The 22,935-nt window shown below is 44.8% G+C and overlaps 1 protein-coding gene across 2 annotated transcripts in view; it reads left to right on the top strand.

Moving 5' to 3' along the window:
• Window positions 1-22,935, top strand: part of ube3d (ubiquitin protein ligase E3D) — a 153,037-nt gene that overhangs the window by 50,669 nt on the left and 79,433 nt on the right. For both annotated transcript variants that reach the window (XM_060856830.1, XM_060856824.1), the window contains one exon: window positions 1,106-1,278. In XM_060856830.1, coding sequence (XP_060712813.1) covers window positions 1,106-1,278 — 173 coding nt within the window. The remainder of the gene's footprint in view (window positions 1-1,105; window positions 1,279-22,935) is intronic.

Raw genomic sequence — 22,935 nt, 5'->3', positions numbered from 1 at the left:
TGAACCTCCTCTGCACCCTCTCCAAAGCACTCATATCCTTTTGGCAATGTGGCGACCACAACTGTCCGCGGTATTCCAAATGTAGCCAAATCAAAGTCCAATACAACTGGAACATGACCTACCAACTCTTGTACTCAATATCCCGTCCGATGAAGGAAAGCATGCCGTACGCCTTCTTGACCACTCTATCGACTTGCTTTGCCACCTTCAGAGTACAGTGGATCTGAACACCCAGGTCTCTCTATACATCAGTTTTCCCCAGGGCTTTTCCATTTACTGTATAGTTCACTTTGAATTGGATCTTCCAAAATGCATCACCTTAATGCCTTTTACAATACACAACACTTCCTCCCTCCTTATGCTGATTTGGCCTAGCATAATCAAACATCTGTCCCTCACCTTAACATCGTCATGTCCCTCTCCCCAGTGAATCCTGACACAAAGTACTCATTAAGAATCTTACCCATTTTCTTTGACTTCACACTTAACTTTCCTCCTTTGTCCTTGTGTGGGCTGATCCTTTCTCTTGCTCCATATATACAAATAAAAGGCTTTTGGATTTACCTTAATCCTGTTTGCTAAAGATATGTCATGACCTCTTTTAACCCTCATAATTCCTCATTTCAGATTGGTCCTACATTCCTGATATTCTTCAAAAGCTTTGTCTGTTTTCAATTGCCTAAACCTTATGTATGCTTCCTTTTTCCTCTTACCTGGCCTGACAATTTCACCTGTTCCTAATTTAGATTTAGATTACTTACAGTGTAGAAACAGGCCCTTCGGCGCAACTAGTCCACACCGACCTCTGAAGAGCAACCCACCCAGACCCATTCCCCTACATTTACCCCTTCACCTAACACTACGGGCAAGTTAGCATGGCCAATCTTCCTGACTTTTGCCCACTAACCGCTTAGAGGCAAAGCTGCTGAAAATCCAAAAACACCGAATTCATCTGTGCTTTTTGTTGATCAGAAATGAATCGCGGGTGACTTTGCAGACAGCCATCCTTTTAAAGTCTGCAATTTCCTTTCCAGTGCCTTGCTTACGTTCAGATGTATTAGCTATCTTCTTTGTTATGTCTGTGTCTTTTTTCCCTTTCTTACAGCTCTGGCTTTTGAATTCGGATAGCCTGCTGGTGAGATCACACAATGATTCAAATAGTGATTTTGCAAGAGTTGACGAGAATGCAGTAAAGCCTGAGTCGTCTCACATGTTATGTGAAGGAAATAACGCTGTCAAAGTACTGTATCTGCCCTGTTTAAACGGGAGAAACAAACTGTAAGTAATATTGATTTGAACATTGCTGTGGAATTTTGAAAAAGCTAGACTGCTGAAAATGAGATGAAATAATATCACAGTGGTGTTGGTGCTGTTAATTATAATATTGTGATATTAATAAAGAAAGATTCTGCTCCATTGATTTGCTCAGAACTTCAGGCATAAAGTGTTTTGTGTGTAATATTGTTTAACTCGAAGATAGCTGTGGCTGTCAAGTCTTGCCTCTCGTCATTGAGTGGAGTCGCCCTGCAGATTCGTCTGCTGTTGAAAAAGACAAGCATGTGAAGATAAACAATTGAATCAACTCTGGCATGAACTTTGTTTTGGGGAAAAAAAATATATCACAGGCAGAGTTGTGGTTCGATGAAGATCATGCTTGGCAAGCACAATATTGAACAGTTGGAGTTGATGTCATGAAGATGTTTTTTATTTATAGGGGTATCCAAGATTGGGACACAGTGACAACTAAGAGATGGTGACATACATTCAGTCAGGGTACTATGTGATCTGAAGGGCAAGTTGCAGGTGATGATATGTCCCATGCACCTGCTGCCCTTGATCTTCTAAATGGTAGAGGTTAAGGGTCTCGAATGTTGAATCGGCCTTGGTGAGTTGCTGCAAAGTCTCTTGTCAGTGACCAGACTGTTGGCACTGGGCACATGGTGGACTGAGTGAATGTTTGGTGCTATTGGCTCAGGGAGAATTACAGGCTGGAGAAACACTGGTCTTCTGAGCTCCAGGAAATAGCTATCTGAGATGGACTTTAGTTTCAGGGACTGGATTAGGTGCTGATGGGGGGCACCCTGCAGCACAGCTTAGATGGCTGGTCAAACCTGATTCTGTTTGGGCAACTTGCCGTGCTCTGATGTTTTTAGCAGGTGACACTTTAATTATTAAGCTGCCCTCTGAGGGAGACGTGCCTTAGAGAGCTGCTGTTCGAGAGTGGCAGCTCAGCAGTACTGGTAATGGCCAGAGACCTCCAGCTAAGAGTAGGACCTCACTGAGACTGAGCTGGCAGGTCCTAGCTCCAGGGGTGTTGTTGGAAGAGGGATTATTTGGCGGGGTTGGGTTGGTGTGGACCTGGGAAGGGAAAACCGTGGCAGTGGCAAGGCTCCAATTGGATTGTTCCTCTTCCCTCCTCCTCCTTCCCTCCCTCTGTCCCTCCTCCCTCCATCTCCTCACTCTAGCTCATTGACTGGTGAGCAGAATGTGGGGTCAAAATGGTTGGGCTGCACGTTGATCCCATTAAATCTGAGTGGCGAAAGGCTGAAGGTAAGAATTTGGTTTTTAGAGGCACAAAGTCCTGTTTTGTGGGTCCATCCACCAGTTTTCTTGCTCATGAATGCCATAAAATCCAGCCCAGTTTCTCTCCCAAAAGGTGACAACTCTGACATTGGAGCTTTCTGCTCTAAACATCAATTTCAAAATTTTCACCCCTCCATCATCCTAACACTATATTTGTTTATTATGTAATGTCACTGTACTGGTTCAATAAAAGAATTGCACTCAATCAATGATTCTGTACAGATTGTCAAAAGATTTAAAGAGAATGAAAGGCCTGGTTCCTGATCCAAAACAATCTAATAAACCTGGTGCAGTTGAGGAAAGCAGATTTGGATGAGAAGAGTTATGCCATCACCGCTATGGATTATATACTTGCCATGCTGCAGTAGTAATGTTTGTTGCAGTTCACTTTTTAGTCATATTTTTAATGTTGTATGTGCCTGTTCGAATTTGGATATCTCTAGTGATTTGGAAAGGTCTGTTCTTAACACCACTGGTGAAATCAGACAGGAGATTTGCATATGACTGGGGAGCACTGGTTGTGTGGAGGGAGGTGAGAAGTCAGGGAGTGTGACAGGGATGGAGGAGGGAGGTTTGTTTTTAGAATGTTTAATTACACAGCATTAATTTTTAATGTGTCTAATTTAGTTGAAGTGAGAACGATTTTTATTTGCGCTTAATTTTGTAAAATTAATTTATGTTTGTGATATGGCTGGAGGCTGAACAGTGTGAATGTAATTACTTACAAACATTTTGTACTTCAGAATATCCAATTGACAGCAGAGCTTTTGCGGGACTCAGTGATGCAGAATGGGCCATGAATATTTTTCTCTTTTCATGTGGCCTATTGAGTTCACTGGTCAGTGGTATAATGTCACTATGACAAAAAATTTGGATGTTTGTGAAGTTGATCATATGGTTTCCAATTTGCTGCTGTCTCCTTTATCTGCATTTACCCCAGTGCCTCTTGTACGGCTGGTGCTTTCTGCTTTTGTTTAAAGTGAATGTTATTGAAGAAATAAAAGCAATTGAAGCACGCATTCCAACCTTAGTTTTTCTGAGTTTCTAATGAAACATTTCTTTCCCTGAGCAGCAGGCTAAGTATAAATATCCATAAATGTTAACCTGTATCTGTCGATCCTTTAAGTGTTAAAGTCAAATTTCTAGGCAAAGTGGTTGATGAAATCATTGGTTTGTCTATAATGAACTGGATGGGCTCCATGTGATCTCACAACAACAACTTAAATTTTCACAAGCCAAAAGAACTGTGGATGCTGTAAATCAGAAATTGCTGGAAAGGCTTAGCCAGTCTGGCAGCATCTGTGGAGAAAAGTCAGAGTCAATGTCACGGGTCGAATGACCCTTCCTCAGAACTTATATTTTCATTCCTGATGAAGGGCTTATGCCCGAAACGTTGATTCACCTGCTCCTTGGATGCTGCGTGACTGGCTGTGCTTTTCCAGCACCATAGTCTTAGATTCTGATCTCCAGCATCTGCAGTGCTCACTTTCTCCTTATATGTTCATACCCCGGGTTCTGTGCTAGGTGTTTCACAGGAGTATTATAAAATAAAGTATGACACTGAGCCACCTGAGGTAATAGGTCAGATGAAAAGCATGGTCGGCGAGATGGGTATCAAGAAGTGTGTTAAGTGCGAGCTAGGTAGGAAAGTGTAAAGGTTTAGGGAGGTATTTCCACTGTTTAAGGCCTTGATAACTGAAAGCACAGCCAACAGTTGGTGGAGCATTGGATTCTGGGGATGTCCAAGAGACCAGACTGATTGAAGTGCAGGTATCCTGGAGGGTTGTGTGGCTGGAGGAAATCATAGTGATGACAAGAGGCCGTGAAGGGTAAGAATTTTAAACCAAGACATTACTTAACTGAGCACCAATGTTGATCGGCAGCACATGTGATGGGGATAGGGACTCAGTACAAACTAAGACATGGGCAGTGGAACTTTAGAAGACCTTAAGCTTACTTGGAGCACAATGTGGGATATCATAGAGGTTTGGTGAGGTAATAATAAAGGGACAAATGAGGCTTTTTGCATTAACTGTGACAGGAGTGAAATCCAGTGATGCTATAGAGATGGAAAAGTTGTTGTCAATAATGGTGTGAATATGAGTTTGGCAGTTCACCTCCGATTAAAATGTGACTGTCAGCCAGAGACTTAAAGTCAGTAGCTGGAAATGGAGTTAAGTGTGCAGATCAAAATCACACATTGTCGGTCTTCTCAGTGTTTAATTGGAAGAGATTTCTGCTTATCCAGCACTGGGTATTGAATAAGCAGTCTGCTCCTTTTACACCATTGCAGACATTGAGAAAGTTGGTATGAGGTAGAGCCACATATCAGTGGACAAAAGAGAAAGTGCGAGAAAAGGTAAAAGGTCTAAAAATTGATAAATCTCCTGGCCTGGATGGGCTACATCCTAGAGTTCTGAGGGAGGTGGCTGAGGAAATAGCGGAGGCATTGGTTGTAATCTTTCAAAAGTCACTGGAGTCAGGGAAAGTCCCGGATGATTGGAAAATCGCTGTTGTAACCCCCTTGTTCAAGAAAGGGTCAAGACAAAAGATGAAAAATTATAGGCCGATTAGCCTAACCTCGGTTGTAGGTAAAATTCTAGAATCCATCGTTAAGGATGAGATTTCTAAATTCTTGGAAGTGCAGGGTCGGAATAGAACAGGTCAGCATGGATTTAGTAAGAGTAGGTCATGCCTGATAAACCTGTTAGAATTCTTTGAAGAGGTAACAAGTAGGTTAGACCAGGGAAACCCAGTGGATGTTATCTAAATAGACTTCCAAAAGACCTTTGATAAGGTGCCACACGGGAGGTTGCTGAGTAAAGTGAGGACCCATGGTGTTCGAGGTGAGCTACTGGCATGGATTAAGGATTGGCTATCTGAGAGAAGGCAGAGAGTTGGGATAAAAGGTTCTTTTTCAGAATGGTAGCTGGTGACAAGTGGTATCCCGCAGGGTTCAGTGTTGGGGCCACAGCTGTTTACTTTATATAAATGATCTGGATGAAGGGACTGGGGGAATTCTGGCAAAGTTTGCCGATGATACGAAGGCTGGTAGTACTGAGGAGGTGGGGAGGCTGCAGAAAGATTTAGACAGTTTAGGAGAGTGGTCCAAGAAATGGCTGCTGAAATTCAACTTGAGCAAATGTGGGGTCTTGCACATTGGAAAAAAGAATACAGGCATGGACTATTTTCTAAACGATGAGAAAATTCATAAAGCCAAAGTGCAAAGGGATCTGGGAGTGCTAGTCCAGGATTCTCTAAAGGTTGACTTGCAGATTGAGTCCATGGTTTAGAAAGCAAATGTAACGTCATTCATCTCAAGAGGGTTGGAATGTAAAAGCAGTGATGTGCTACTGAGACTTTATAATGCTCTAGTTAGTAGACAAACAGTTCTTCCTAGCCATATCAGAAATTAAAGACAGTAAGTACCGAAAACTTTCATGTACTTACCCCCACACTCGTGGTTCCTCAACTGTTCCAGAATCTTCCATCAGCCTCTGCAATCTGTCGGACGCCATTACACATGCGGCCGCTACAGCGCCAGCGGCACCAACGGCCGACGACGACCGTGACGTCACTTCCGCCCTCACCGACCTCGCAGCCTCCGCGATCGCCGCCCAGACAACCGCTTCCACGATCGCCAGGAAGATCGCCGACGGATTCGCGACCCCCGCGGCTATCGGGAATGACAACGGTTCTTTTGTCGCCACAACCATTTCCGCCCCTTCGGTTGCCGTCGCCGCAGCAACTTCCGCCCCCAGTGACATCACTAACCTGCACGACCATAACGCCTCAGGTGTCTCCGCCCCCACGCCGACTTTCGTCATCACGCGTAACCCCGCCCCCACGCCGACTTCCGTCACCACGCGTAACCCCGCCCCCATGCCAACTTCCGTCACCACGCGTGACCCCACCCCCACACCGAGCTTCGTCACCACGTCTAACCCCGCCCCTACGTCGATCTCATTCCCTGCCCCTGCCCCTAACCCCGCCCCCACTACCAGCTCCAGTTCCACACCATGTCCTAGCTCCCAGCCTTGCCAGATCTTCACCATCCCTCCAGACCTCCCCCTCTCTGAGGATGAAGGATCAATCCTCAACAGAGGCCTCACCTTCATTCCCCTACGCCCTCGGATTAATGAGTTCAACACGCGGCGATTAGATATTGAACAAATCTTCCGCCGCCTTCGCCTCCGTGCCTACTTTTACAACCAAGACTCCCGACCACCCTCTGACGACCCCTTCTCCCGCCTCCAACCCACCCCATCCAACTGGACACTCCGTGCTGGCCTCTTACCCGCCCTCGATCTATTTATAGCCAACTGCCACCGCGACATTAATCGACTCAATCTGTCCACCCCTCTTACCCACTCCAACCTCTCACCCTCAGAATGTGCAGCCCTCCACTTCCTCCGCTCCAACCCCAACCTCACCATCAAACCGGCAGACAAGGGAGGCGCGGTAGTAGCTTGGTGCACCGACCTTTATACCGCTGAGGACAAACGCCAGCTCGCGGACGCCTCCTCCTATTGCCCCCTTGACCATGACCCCACCTCCCACCACCAAACCATCATCTCCGAAACCATCCATAACCTCATCACCTCAGGGGATCTCCCATCCACCGCCTCCAACCTCATAGTCCCATAACCCCGCACCGCCCGTTTCTACCTCCTGCCCAAAATCCACAAACCTGACTGCCCCGGCCGACCCATTGTCTCAGCCTGCTCCTGCCCCACCGAATTCATCTCCGCGTACCTCGACACGGTTCTGTCCCCCTTAGTCCAAAAACTCCCCACCTACGTTCGGGACACCACCCACGCCCTCCACCTCCTCCATGATTTTCGCTTCCCCGGTCCCCAACGCCGTATCTTCACGATGGACATCCAGTCCCTGTACACCTCCATCCCCCATCACGAATGCCTCAAAGCCCTCCGCTTCTTCCTTTCCCGCCGTACCAACCAGTACCCTTCCACTGACACACTCCTTCGACTGACTGAACTGGTCCTCACCCTGAATAACTTCTCTTTCCAATCCTCCCACTTCCTCCAAACTAAAGGAGTTGCCATGGGCACCCGCATGGGCCCCAGCTATGCCTGTCTCTTTGTAGGATATGTGGAACAGTCCATCTTCCGCAACTACACTGGCACCACCCCCCACCTTTTCCTCCGCTACATCGATGACTGTATCGGCGTTGCCTCATGGTCCCACGAGGAGGTTAAACAGTTCATCAACTTTACCAACACCTTCCATCCTGACCTCAAATTCACCTGGACTGACTCAGACTCCTCCCTCCCCTTCCTAGACCTTTCCATTTCTATCTCGGGCGACCGAATCAACACAGACATCTACTATAAACCGACTGACTCCCATAGCTACCTGGACTACACCTCCTCCCACCCTGCCCCCTGTAAAAACGCCATCCCATATTCCCAATTCTTTCGTCTCCGCCGCATCTGCTCCCAGGAGGACCAGTTCCAATACTGTACAGCCCAGATGGCCTCCTTCTTCAAAGACCGCAAATTCCCCCCAGACATGATCTACGATGACCTCCACCGCATCTCCTCCACTTCCCGCTCCTCCGCCCTTGAGCCCCGCCCCCCCAACCGCCACCAGGACAGAACCCCACTGGTTCTCACCTACCACCCCACCAACCTCCGTATACAGCGTATCATCCGCCGTCATTTCCGCCACCTCCAAACGGACCCCACCACCAGGGATATATTTCCATCCCCTCCCCTATCAGCATTCCACAAAGACCACTCCCTTCATGATTCCCTCGTCAGGTCCACACCCCCCACCAACCCAACCTCCACTCCCGGCACCTTCCCCTGCAACCGCAGGAAATGCAAAACTTGCGCCCACACCTCCTCCCTTACCTCTCTCCAAGGCCCCAAGGGATCCTTCCATATCCGCCACAAATTCACCTGCACCTCCACACACATCATCTATTGTATCTGCTGCACCCGATGTGGCCTCCTCTATAATGGGGAGATAGGCCGCCTACTTGCGGAACGCTTCAGGGAACACCTCTGGGACGCCCGGACCAACCAACCCAACCACACTGTGGCTCAACACTTTAACTCTCCCTCCCACTCCACCAAGAACATGCAGGTCCTTGGACTCCTCCATCGCCGGAACATAACAACACGACAGTTGGAGGAGGAGCGCCTCATCTTCCGCCTGGGAACCCTCCAACCACAAGGGATGAACTCAGATTTCTTCAGTTTCCTCATTTCCCCTCCCCCCACCTTGTCTCAGTCGATTCCCTCGAACTCAGCACCGCCCTCCTAACCTGCAATTTTCTTCCTGACCTCTCCGCCCCCATCCCACTCTGGCCTATCACCCTCATCTTGACCTCCTTCCACCTATCACATCTCCATCGCCCCTCCCCCAAGTCCCTCCCCCCTACCTTTTATCTGAGCCTGCTGGACACACTTTCCTCATTCTTGATGAAGGGCTTTTGCTGGAAACGTCGAATTTCCTGTTCCTTGGATGCTGCCTAACCTGCTGTGCTTTAACCAGCAACACATTTTCAGCAATGCTCTAGTTAGGCCTCATTTTGAATACTGTGTCCAACTTCGGGCCCCACACCTCAGGAAGGACATACCTGCACTGGAGCGTGTCCAGCGGCGATTTACACAGATGATCCTTGGAATGGTAGGCCTTACATACGATGAATGGCTGAGGACCCTGGGATTGTATTCATTAGAATTTAGAAAGTTGGGGGGAGATCTAATAGAAACTTACAAGATAATGCATGGCTTAGAAAGGGTGTATGCTGGGAATTTGTTTCCGTTAGGCTGGGAGACTAGGACCTGTGGGCACAGCCTTAGAATTAGAGGGGGTCAACTTCTAAAGGAAATGAGAAGACATTTCTTCAACCAGAGAGTGGTGGGCCTGTGGAATTCACTGCCACGGAACTCAGTGGAGACCATGACATTAAATGTCTTTAAGGCAGATATTGATAAATTCTTGATCTCACAGGGAATTAAGGCCAACTGGGAGAGTGCGGGTAAGTGGTGTTGAAATGACAATCAGCCATGATTGAATAGCGGAGTGGGCTTAATGGGCCGAATGGCCTTTCTTTCCCTCCTATGTCTTATGGTCTTATGGACATACGAAAACTATGGCTGAGTCTTGAGATGATGTTGCCAAAGAATTGCATAGCATTGAATAACAGTAAGGTAGCTACAGATGGATCCTTGGGGGATACCAACGATAACAGTACGTGAGTAAGAAGTGAAGCCTTTGAAACTGATATTCTGGCTATAACTGGAGTGATAGCAGGAACCTCACTGGTTTGATTTAAACATGAAATTCTGCGAAGTAGGGAAAGGATTTGGGAGGTGACAACATACTCCAGGACTTATTACATAAAAGCAACAGTTGACAGAAACACTGGTGGGAGAAAGTAAACTGGCTTTCCACAGGCTTTCAGTATTTTCCTGGAGAGAAAAAGAGAGACATTATGATGCCTTTTTGCAGTTTGAAGGCCAGTATCATTCACACACAAGCTCTTTAGCTACACAGTTACCAATCAGATAGTTGTTGTCAGGCTGATGGCCTTTGGCATCCAAATCTGTTTACTACTTCCCACGCCAAACAGCAACTTGCTGCAGGCCAAATCTCACACTGTCTGGAGCTGGTCCATCTACAAACAGCAGCGCGGTGGCTCAGTGGTGAGCACTACTGCCTCACAGCGCCAGGGACCGGGTTCGATTCAGCATTGGGCAGCTGTCTGTGTGGAGTTTGCGCATTCTCCCCGTGTCTACGTGGGTTTCCTCTGGATGCTCTGGTTTCCTCCCACAATCCAGAGATATGTAGGTCAGGTGAATTGGCCACAGTGTTAGGTGCATTAGTTAGAGGGAAGTGGGTCTGGGTGGGTTACTCTTCGGAGGGTCAATGTGGACTGGTTGGGCTGAAGGGCCTGTTTCCACACTGTAGGGAATCTAATCTAAAAAATCTAATCAAACAGTTTCCCCCCACTGTTTGAATAAAGCAGCAGTGTAGACACAACTTACTTTGTGTTTCAGGAGCTTGCTTTTGAAAATTGCATCAATTGCTTCTACTATCGTAGGTTTTTGAGGAAGTGTTTTTACCTTTCATTCCACATTAAAAATACAGAAAAATAAGATACAAGGTTGGGTCAAAAGTTCTTTTTATTTTAACAAGAGAGTGGTAACAACAGATTTAAAGGAGAGAGGATCAACACATGAGCAGAGAGTTGTTCACTCCATTGCCTAAAATTGCTTCCAGGAAAGATGTTGGATGATTTGGGAATAACGTCAAGGCAACAGGAGGTGAGCCTCATGGACCAGATGGGCTCAGAGATTACATGAGAGAAGATGAGAGAGGAGTGAGAGAAAGATTAGATTAGATTCCCTACAGTGTGGAAACAGGCCCTTCGGCCCAACCAGTCCACACCGATCCTCCAAAAAGTAACCCACCCAGACTCATTTCCCTCTGACTAATGAACCTAACGCTATTGGCAATTTAGCATGGCCAATTCACCTGACCTATCCGTCTTTGGACAATAGACAATAGGTAGAAGAGTAGGCCATTCTGCCCTTCGAGCCTGCACCACCATTCAATATGATCATGGCTGATCATCCTTAATCAGTATCCTGTTCCTGCTTTATCTCCATAACCCTTGATTCCACTATCTTTGAGAGCTCTATCCAACTCTTTCTTAAATGAATCCAGAGACTGTGCCTCCACTGCCCTCTGGGGCAGAGCATTCCACACAGCCACCACTCTCTGGGTGAAGAAGTTTCTCCTCATCTCTGTCCTAAATGGCCTATCCCTTATTTTTAAGCTGTGTCCTCTGGTTCGGCACTCACCCATCAGCGGAAACATGTTTCCTGCCTCCAGAGTGTCCAGTCCTTTAATAATCTTATATGTCTCAATCAGATCCCCTCTCAGTCTTCTAAACTCAAGAGTATACAAGCCAAGTCGCTCTAGTCTTTCAGCGTAAGGTAATCCCGCCATTACAGGAATTGACCTCGTGAACCTATGCTGCACTCCCTCAATAGCCAGAATGTGTTTCCTCAAATTTGGAGACCAGAACTGCACACAATACTTCAGATGCGGTCTCACCAGGGCCCTGTACAGCTGCAGAAGAACCTCTTTGCTTCTGTACTCAATCCCTCTTGTTATGAAGGCCAGCATGCTATTAGCCTTCTTCACTACCTGCTGTACCTTCATTGACTGGTGTACAAGAAAACCCAGATCTCTTTGTACTGCCCCTTTACCTAACTTGATTCCATTTAGGTAGTAATCTGCCTTCTTGTTCTTGCCATCAAAGTGCATAGCCATACATTTATCCACATTAAACTGCATCTGCCATACATCTGACCACTCACCTAACCTGTCCAGGTCATCCTGTAATCTCCTAACATCCTCCTCACATTTCACCCTGCCACCTAGCTTAGTATCATCAGCAAATTTGCTAATGTTATTACTAATACCATCTTCTATATCATTAGTATATATTGTAAAAAGCTGCTCTCCCAGCACTGATCCCTGCGGTACCCACTGGTCACTGCCTGCCATTCTGAAATGGAGCTGTTTATCACTACTCTTTGTTTCCTATCAGCCAACCAACTTTCAATCCAAGTTAGTACCTTGCCCCCAATACCATGCGCCCTAATTTTGCTCACTAACCTCCTATGTGGGACTTTATCAAAAGCTTTCTGAAAGTCCAGGTACACTACATCTACTGGATCTCCCTCGTCCAGCTTCAGAGTTACATCCTCAAAACCTTCCAGAAGATTAGTCAAGCATGATTTCCTCTTCATAAATCCATGCTGACTCTGACCTATCCTGTTACTACTATCCAGATATGTCGTTCTTTCATCCTTTAACATAGACTCTAGCATCTTTCCCACTACTGAGGTCAGGCTAACTGGTCTATAATTTCCTACTTTCTCTCTCCCACCTTTCTTAAAAAGTGGTTCAACATTAGCCACCCTCCAATCCGGGAGGAATTGATCCCGAATCTATCGAACTCTGGAAAATAATCACCAACACATCCACGATTTCTCGAGCCACCTCCTTCAGTACTCTGGGATGTAGACCACCAGGCCCTGGGGACTTATCAACCTTCAGACCTAACAGTCTCTCCAACACCAATTCCTGGCAAATATAAATTCCCTTCAGTTCAGGTCCTTCAGCCACTGTTACCTCAGGGAGGTTGCTTGTGCCTTCCCCAGTGAACACAGATCTGAAGTACCCATTTAATTCTTCTGCCATTTCTTTGTTCCCCGTAATATATTCCCCTGTTTCTGTCTTCAAGGGCCCAATTTTAGTTTTAACCATTTTTTTGCCTTTCACATACCTAAAAAAGCTTTTACTATCCTCCTTTATATTTTTGGCCAGTTTACCTTCATACCTCCTTTTTTCTCTACGTATTTCCTTCTTAGTAATCGTCTGTTGTTCTTTAAAACTTTCCAGTCCTCCGTTTTCCCACTTATCTTTGCTATGTTCCACTTTTTACTTTATATGTCTCTTAACTTCCCTCGTCAGCCATGGCAACCCATGCCTCCTCCTGGGATCTTTCTTCCTTTTTGGAATGAACTGAACCTGCATCTTCTGCATTATACACAGAAATATCTGCCATTGTTCCTCCACTGTCATCCCTGCTAAGATATTGCACTATTGTACTTTGGCCAGCTCCTCCCTCACAGCTCCATAGTTCCCTTTATTCAACAGAAATATTCTCACTTCCGATTGTACCCTCTCCCTCTCAAATTGCAGATTGAAGCTTATTGTATTATGGTCACTACTTCCCAATGGCTCCTTCACTTTGAGGTCCCTGATCAATTCTGGTTCTTTGCACAATACTAGATCCAGAATTGCCTTCTCCCTGATAGGCTCCAGCACCAGCTGTTCTAAGAATCCATCTCGGAGGCACTCCATAAAGTCTCTTTCTTGAGGTCTAATACCATCCTGATTCTCCCAGTCTACCTGCATGTTGAAATCCCCCATAACAACCGTAGTAACATCATTGTGACACGCCAATTTCAGCTCCTGATTCAACTTACATCTGACATCCAGATTACTGTTTCGGGGCTTGTAGATAACTCCAAGAAGGTCTTTTTACCCTTAGAATTTCTCAGCTCTATCCATACTGACTCTACATCCCCTGATTCTAGGTCCCACTGCACAAGGGACTGAATCCCATCCCTTACCATCATGGCCACCCCACCCCCTCCCCCCTGGACTGTGGGAGGAAATCGGAGCACCCAGAGGAAACCCACGCAGACGTGGGGAGAATGTGCAAACTCCACGCGGACAGTCGCCCGAGGCTAGAATCGAACCTGGGACAATGGTGCTGTGAGGCAACAGTGGTAACCACTGAGCCACCATGCTGCCCCGATTGTCAAAGGAATTTGGCCAGGTAGGCTGAAGGAAGCAAGGGTTATGGCAGAGACAGCTAATTGGATTGTCTTGGTTTTAGTGGCAAAGAAATCCATTTTTTTTTTGCATTTGCTGGTGTTGGAGCTGGTGGTGAGGGTGAGGGCAAAAGGTGAATTGGGTTTCAGAAGATGACTTGCAGTCGGAGAAATGGGCGTGGTTATTGCATTCCAGGTTGATGCTGGAATAGTGGGCACTTCAGCAAATGAGAACACAATCTGGTAGCATTTTAATTGGTCCAGGCAGGTCTGGCTAACCTATTGTTCAGCCTATTGTTTCAAGTCTCTGTCCCTTGAACATCAGTGAGTAGGGATGAATGTTGCAGCAGTGGGTGCGAGAGTAATCATTTATTGGGGAGTAGCACTTCTAAATATACAGGAACTGTGTGATTTTCCTCTTTGTATTTGGCCCAGGTGATGCTTTTTGACAGCATTAAATGGGCAAAAAAAATTTTGACTTTAGGTACTGGTGAACTGTTCCATGCCTCAACATGGAAATAATTGCACAGTTCACATGCGTTTAGAAAGTATTCAAGGCACAACTGAGCCCCTTGATCATTATAAACAAAGACAGTCACTCTGATGGTAACTCTGACCAGGACTGATTGATTATTCGAAATGAATGTTCACTTCAGACGTACTTTTAAAATAAAAGAAGCCACTGTGATTTTATTTAACCTTTGGGAAATTCACTTTGCTTCCATCTCAGCATAGAAAAAAATGGATGCTATGCCATGGGTCATGAAAACTTAAATTTGATTCTCATTGTTCCCTGACGGAGATTTATATAACTTTGTACTTGACCTGGAGAAACGTGTGTGGGTTGTAGAAAGCTGAGGACTGCACATCAGGGAACAGATGAGACCAAGCATCCGTCTTCGGTGACCTGTTGAACCAAGGCTAGATTAGTAAAACTGTCAAGTCCCATTTGTGCAGTACACTTCACCCTCTCATGAGCGATTTATGTGATTTCTATGGGAATTTAATATGAATACCGTGACTGACCTGATTTTCCACGACGTGAGCAGTGATTTTCATTGTTCTTTTGTAAATTGAGAAACCAGATTCAGCTAAACTAACTGTGGTTGCTACCAATTGACTGAGTTTACTTAACTTGCCTTTAATGTGGTAACATTTTGATTCTACAGAGACACTCCAGAAAGAGGAGAGGGGGGTAGAATGGGATGGTGATAGGGGAAGATCAGGAGGGAAGAGTGCATTGGGGAAGGAGGTGGGTGTTTGCAATTTGATGTTGAGTTCTGCTTGATCATGTAATTGTGGGAGCCATCATAACTGAGCTGGGCCCTGTCCTCAAGCTGTGTTCATGTGGGCATCTCAATAGGGATCAATGAAGCATTCATTCATGGCCAGGAATGTCAAAGCATATCACCCCACCCCATCCCGAAAAAAAGAAAGAAGTAAAAAAAGTAAACCTCTGGGTCATGAGCACTGTTAGCTGCTTTGTCAGCCAAGGTCAGTTAAGCCGATAAGGTTTAAAGTAGAGGCTTCCTGCTCTCTAAGGTTTGATAAACATGTTCAGCCATCAGGGAATCTTGCTTCTGATTTTCCTGTTTTTCATATTCTCCTTGTAAGACTCATGAAGTAAAACTGTAATTCTTCAGCTGCTCAGGAAGAAGCAGGTTTTGTTCATTCACAAGTTGACAGTAGAGGATACAGTGGCATAATGGTAATGTCACTGACTCAGAATATGGAGGTCCCACCACAGCACGATTGACCTAAACAAGTTTGGAATCGTAAGCTACCATAGCACTGTCATCAATTGGTACAAACCCATCTGGTTCACTCATGTCGTTTTGGCAAGCAAATCTGCTGTCCTTAAATGGTCTGGCTTAATTTGACTCCAGATGCACAGCAATGTAGTTGACTCTTAAATGCCCTCTGAAATGGCCAAACAAGCCACTCAGTTGTATCAAACTGCCACAAGAATTAAAAATAAGAATGAAACTGGTAGGCCACTTGTTACTGACGTGGGCTTTGGGACTGACTATAGCACACCCAAACCTGTAAAGATTTCTTTACACACATGGTGGCACAGTGGCTCAGTGGTTAGCACTGCTATCTCACAGCATCAGGGACCCAGGTTCCATTCCAGCCTTGGGAGATTGTCTGTTTGCACATTCTCCCTTTGTCTGCATGGTTTTCCTCTGGGTGCTCCTGTTTCCTCACACAGTCCAAAGATGTGCAGTGTAGATGAATTGTCCATGCTAAATTGCCATTAGTGTTTATGGATGTGTAGGCCAGGTGCATTAGTCATGGGTAAATGTAGAGTAATAGGGTAGTGGAATGGGTCTGGATGTCATACTCTTAAGAGGGTTGGTGTGGACTTGTTGGGCCAAATGGTCAGTTTCCACTCTGTAGGGATTCAATGATTCTATGGAAAGTATCGGAGCTTGTGCCAAAATTGAAAGGGCTATCCCAAGACAAGGCAAACAACTGCCTCACTGAATCCTACTTAATGATTCAGACCATACAGCCAATGTCCCAGATAGTACTGTTGCTAAAGAACAGATCCAGCTGGGGTGGGAGTGCAGTGGTGAACACACCCAGCAGGGGTGGCAGTACGGTGGTGAACAGAACCAGCTGGAATGGCAGTATAGTGAACACACCTAGCAAGAATGGCAGTACAATGGTGAACAGACCCAGCAGGGCTAGCAGTATAATGGTGAACGCACCCAACAGGAATGGCAGTACGATGGTGAACAGACCCAGCAGGAATGGCAGTGCGGTGGTGAACAGACCCAGCAGGGCTGGCAGTACGATGGTGAACACACCCAGCAGGGATGGTGGTACCATGGTGAACAGACCCAGCAGGGCTGGTAGTACGGTGGTGAATAGAACCAACAGGGGTCGCAGCACGGTGGTGAACACACCCAGTATGGGTGGCAGGGTGGTGATGAACAGACCCAGCAGGGGTGGCAGTACAATGGTGAACAGACCCAGCAGGGCCAGCAGTACAATGGTGAACAGACCCAGCAGGGCTGGCAGTATGGTGGGGAACAGACCCAGCAGGGCTGGCAGTATGGTGGGGAACAGACCCAGCAGGGCTGGCTGTATGATGAACAGACCCAGCAGGGCTGGCTGTATGATGGTGAACAGACCTAGCAGGGTTGGCATTGTTGTGGTGAACAGACCCAGCAGGTGTGGCTGTATGGTGGGGAACAGACCCAGCAGGGCTGGCAGTGTTGTGGTGAACAGACCCAGCAGGGCTGGCTGTACGATGGTGAACAGACCCAGCAGGGGTGGCAGTATTGTGGTGAACAGACCCAGCAGGGGTAGCAGTGTGGTGATGAACAGACCCAGCAGGGGTGACAGTGTTCTGGTGAACAGACCCAGCAGCGGTAGCAGTGCGGTGGTGAACAGACCCAGCAGGGGTGGCAGTATGGTGGAGAATAGACCCAGCAGGGGTGGCAGTATGGTGGAGAATAGACCCAGCAGGGATGGCAGTGTTGTGGTGAACTGCTGGGAATCCCCAATATTAACCCATGACGTCTCATGGCATCAGGTTGAATATGAATAAGGAAACCCACAGATTACCATCTACCTTTCTGCCTCAGCTGAGGAATCCATTCTTCTCCATGTTAAACACCCCTGACAGAAAACACTGAGGGTGACAAGGGCACAGAATGTACTCTGGGTGGAGGACCTCAATGTGCATCAGTAAGTCTGCCCAGTTAGCCCCATTACTGATCAGATGGTAAATTCTGAAGGATGGATCTACCAGACTGGATTGGCAAGAGGAACAAAATTCTCCGGATCTCTTCTCACTAATCTACTTGTTGGAGATACATCTGTCCATGATAGTATTAGAAGGAGTGACTACTACAGAATTATCGCATCATGATAATAAATGGGATAGATTCAGTACAAATGGAGCAGCTCAAATATGGGCATTCCTGAGATACTGTAGGCCAGCAGCAGTTGTATTCAAATGCAATTAGTAATCTCATGGACCGGTGTTTCCCTCTCTCTGCCATCAGGCAAGGAATCAACCATGGTTCGATGCAGCAGGCAGCAGAGCATGCCAGAAGCAGTGTCAGGAGTACTTTAAAATGTTGCATAGCTACGACACACTTGCATGCTAAAGGATGGATGCAGAGCAATTGACAAGAGTTCCTATAACCAACTAATCAGATTAAACTCTGCTGTCCTGTCGTGTCTTGAAAGATGATGGACTATTCAGAATGAACATTTCCTTTCTCAACAATGGGAAAAGACAAGACTGAAGCATTTGCAACTACCTTCAGTCCTGTGCCCCAGCATTGTAGATGCTGATCCTCAGCCAATTTGATTCACTCCACGTGATGTCAGGGAGTGACTGAAGGCACCTGATACTGACAGCCTTGGGCTCTATCAACTACTGAAGACTTGTGGTCCAGAACTAGCCACACCTTTAGACAAGCTGTTACAATATGGCTACAGCACCAGCATCTGTCCAACAAAGTATAGAGTTGCCAAGGTATGTCATATCCATAGAAAGCAGGACGATCCAATCTGCCAGTTCCTGCCTCATTAACCTTCTCTTGATTAATGGTGTGGTGGTAGATCACCAAAATAACCTGAGGAGCCTCGAGGTACAGGTCAACAATTGTTTATTGACTGAAGCTGAACAATGTGTTGCTGGAAAAGCGCAGCAGGTCAGACAGCATCCAAGGAGCAGGAGAATCAACAATTCAGGCATACGCCCTTCTTCAGGAATTGTTTATTGAGGCAATATTAGGAAGATCCACCCCAGAAAATATTCTAAGGTAGCAATGAGGATTTATCATACATTTACGTATGGGAAATCACGTAGGCGGTACATTACTTGAATTCCGAATTGTTCTGGTTTAGTCTAATACTTTTTTAAAACTACTTTAAAAAGTATCTTACCCCCTCACCTCACCCATCCCTATCATCACAAGTGCTATCCTTTTTCCTCTCTGAAACCTGTATCTCATTCCCATCCTTTACTGAACCCCATTGCTTTGTCTTTCTTGGTGTGACACAAGGTCATTTTAACATTCTATTTCTAGTTGAAGGCCTCAGGGTTAATGCTGGTTCAGCTACGTTGCATTTTCAAAGAAACTCTGTCTGCTGTATCAGCATCTGAGCATTTTGTGTTGTTTAACTAACTTTTCTTTTATCCTTATTCAAGAAAGTAGTCAGTTTAAATAAAAACAATGGTTAGTGAAGTGGATTTACAGGTTAACTCATCATACCCAAATTGTCCCCTAGCATTAGCAATTTAATGGAAAATATCATTGAGAGTGCTAATGTCTTGTCTTCCATCATAAGACCCGAAAGAAGAATGATCATTTCCTAGTGTTTTTGTGTTCATTTCTGTTCACAACTCCTCAGGTAAAGCCTGCAGGCAGCAAGCTCTGGACAATATTTTGGCTTGGGCTGATAAGACTTCCTGTCATACAGCTTGGAAACAGATCCTTCAGTACAACCAGTCCATGTTGTACGTAATCCAAAGCTAAAATAGTCCCACCTGCCTGCTCCTGGCTCATAAGCTTCCACACCTTTCCTGTTCATGCAGTTATCAAAACGTTTTACAAACATTGTAATTGTACCCACATCCACCACTTCCTCAGTAAGTAACATTCCACATTTGCACCACCCTCTGTGTAAAAAGCAATTGCCCCCATGTCTTTTTAAAATTTCTCTCCTCTCATCTTAAAAATATGCCCATCATCTAGAAATCCCCCATCCTGGGGAAAAGACAATTACCATTAGCTCAATCTATACCCCTCATTATTTTCTAAACTTCTATAAGGTTGCCTTGCAACCTCCTATGCTCCAGTGAAAAAGGTCTCAGACTATCTAGCCTTTCTCTATAACTCAAACCTTCCATATCCGGCATCATCCTGGTAAATCTCTTCTGAACCCTTCCCAGCTTGATAATATCCTCCCTATCACTGGGCGACTAGAACCAGACACAGTACTCCATATGAAGTGGAAAGTAACAAGCAAGCTGTGTAAATACCAAACAATTACTGTCCCTAAAAAGAGACAATCTAGTCAGCTCCATTAACAGTCAACAGCATTGCTATCACTGAATCCCCCACGATAAATATTCTCTGGTTCACTCTTGTTAAATTCAGCCAATAAAATCCAGCAGAGCTGAAAAAAGTCATTCAGTATATTATACTTCTGTCTGCCCTTTGAAAGAGTCACCTGATATGTTCCAGTACACTGCTCATTCCTCATAGCTTTGCAATTCTTTTCCCCCCTTAAGTAAGAAACTCAAGTTGCTTTTGAAACTTATCACAAAATTTTGCTTCCACAGTGATTTTAGGTGGAGTATTCCAGACTGTAATACTTCTACGCATAAAAATAATTCTTCATTCTTCCTCCAGTTCTATAAGTTAACTTAAATCTGTGCCTTCTAGTTATTGATCCTCCTGCCAATGCAACCAGTTTTGTATTATTTTAACATTTCTAGCCCCACCAGTCAAACATCGAAGAGTTTGCAGATTGCTTATAACAAAAATGCTTGGGTAATTGCAGCCACCATTGAAGTGATAAAGCTTACTGTAGTGATCGCATGGCAGATATGTTCATTGTTGACTTTTGAAGGGAAGACTGTTGTTGAAGTGCAATTCTATCAGTGTAACTAATTATTTACATTGACATGTTTTGCAAAAGGAACAAGGTATGCGACATTAACAGGAAATAGGCAGAAATCACTCAAATTTGGATTCAAACACCACTAAAGCTGATTTTAAAAGTAATTGTGAGACCTAAGTTATCCCAAACTGTGGTAGTGAGCTGCCCACTTGAACCACTGCAATCTTCATGTTTTAGGTACACATTCACTGCTGTTAGGAAGGGAGTTACAGGATTTTGATCAGTGAAGGAATGATGATTTCATTCCCGGTCAAAAGGGTGTATGGTTTGGAGGGAACTTGTAGGTTGTAGTGTTTCCATGTGTCTGCTGCCCGTGTCCTTCTTTGTGGCAGTTGTCAAGATGGCTACCATCAACCACTGACATCTTGTTTTGTTCTATAATTGACAACAACCATTAGAGAGATTGCCCTGATTCCCAGTGACTGCGGTTTTATTAGGTCTGGTTGATTTCCAACTCAATCAAAACTGCCATGATGTTTCTTGAGTTCAGTTCTTTTCTTCCATGTTTTTCAAGGCTGTGAAAAGCTGGGTGGTCCTGGCAGATGTTTCAGATTACTAGATTGTTTGGGTAATAATTCTTAAATCGTTGGAAATTATTGAATACTGTGGCTTTTATTTTCATAACTTCCAAAACTTATACTGGTTCATTTATCCAACATATACACCAGTGCTCATTAAGAGTGTGCAACTTGATTTAAATTGGTCATCAGCTGACAACATAATCACAAAGAAAAGTAAATAAAACTTAATAGCAAATATTAACATCAATGATTGTTTTACATATACTTTTTAGAAAATTTTTGTTTCGACTTTGTTGTTTTTTTCTTTGATTATTTTGATATTTGAAATTACCGAACACCTTAATCTAGGGGACTAAATTGATGTGGGATCACCCTAAATTAGTGGGGTTAATTTATTTTAATATAATGCTTCCAGTTAGCACAATTTCTGCAAGTTAACATCCTGTCTTTCAGCACTTGTTGGCTAACTAAATGAAAAAGCTAATTGACCATTCTTTGTACCTGAGTTATGTTTATAATGGTTCCTGTTGCAGCTGGTGATGGTGGCTCAAATAATATTGAACATCGTTGTTATTATTAAATCCTATTACAGGGAAGAGGGCCACATGGGAAATTGGAACAAAATAACAAGTGAATCAACATATTGGTGACAAATCAGGATTTTACAAAATGACCTGGTTCAGTATCTTAGTCCTGAGGCTACTTACTTGCCAGTTATATGTTCGGCACAATGAGCTTATTTGCTTCAGATCTTCGAGTAACTAATTATGTCATTAACATGAGAGGACTTTCAATTCTTTCAAAATCCATTTTGAAAGTTATAATGCTACAACACCACTTGATTTGGGGAGGCTAGGTGGGTCATGTTTTTCCAAAACCCTGCTCTGAAACGAATCAAATTGTGTTGACTTGTTCATTTGCGACATTCATGTTGCATCTCAACATGTACCTTGTGTAGGAAAGATAAACCGTCTCTTCACATGAGGAAAAGGGTTAAAAAAAACATGTTAATTAAAACCTGTAGATTTATTACACTCTCATGAAGTGGGAACACCCCACCTCAGACTCAATTAAACTAAAAAACAAGTTAAAGACGGAACCAATTACTTCTTGTATTTGAGGTATCATCTATCTTAATAAATGTATTCTGCTGTTTCTTTTGAAATATCCAATTACTGTCTTCTGTTCTCTAAATCAAAGTCTGGGTGCCTGGAGTGCGCAGCAGGTTGGATCCCAGGGCAGGACTAAATTGCATTTGCTAAGGTCGGTTTTAATGGGAACACAGTGGGTTGGACTGGAAGCAGAGTGTAGTCAAACCTTTTTTCAAAACTGCTATATGCCATGTATGATTTAAAGAAAACTCCACGGTTCCATCTGATTTCCAAGCAATTAGTTTTTCTTTTTACAATGTAATATGTTTCAAGATTGGACAAAATGCTAACTTCTCTCACCAATTCTTTTTAACTGGGATTGACTCTGAGCTTGTTAAGGTCTCTTTTTCTGGTTTCTGCAGGTATTGTTTGGGGACGAAAATTACATTTGATTCATGCAAGTACTCTTACACAAATGGTATTCCTCATCAAATTGGCAGTAGCATGCCAGAAGAATGCAAAGCAAGGAAATCATAACATGAATTGCTTTGTTTTGTCCATAAGACTAGAAGATGTGGGAGCAGACATAGACTAACTGGCTCATTAATTTTCTCTATCATTCAGTGAGATCACAGCTGATTTAATAACACTTAAATCCATTTTCATCTCTTTTCCCTATAACCCTTGATTCCC

This window comes from Hemiscyllium ocellatum, chromosome 3, assembly GCF_020745735.1.
Source record: "Hemiscyllium ocellatum isolate sHemOce1 chromosome 3, sHemOce1.pat.X.cur, whole genome shotgun sequence".
In the NCBI taxonomy this organism is placed as follows: Eukaryota; Metazoa; Chordata; class Chondrichthyes; order Orectolobiformes; family Hemiscylliidae; genus Hemiscyllium; species Hemiscyllium ocellatum.
This window is presented reverse-complemented; position numbering and strand designations above follow the sequence as displayed.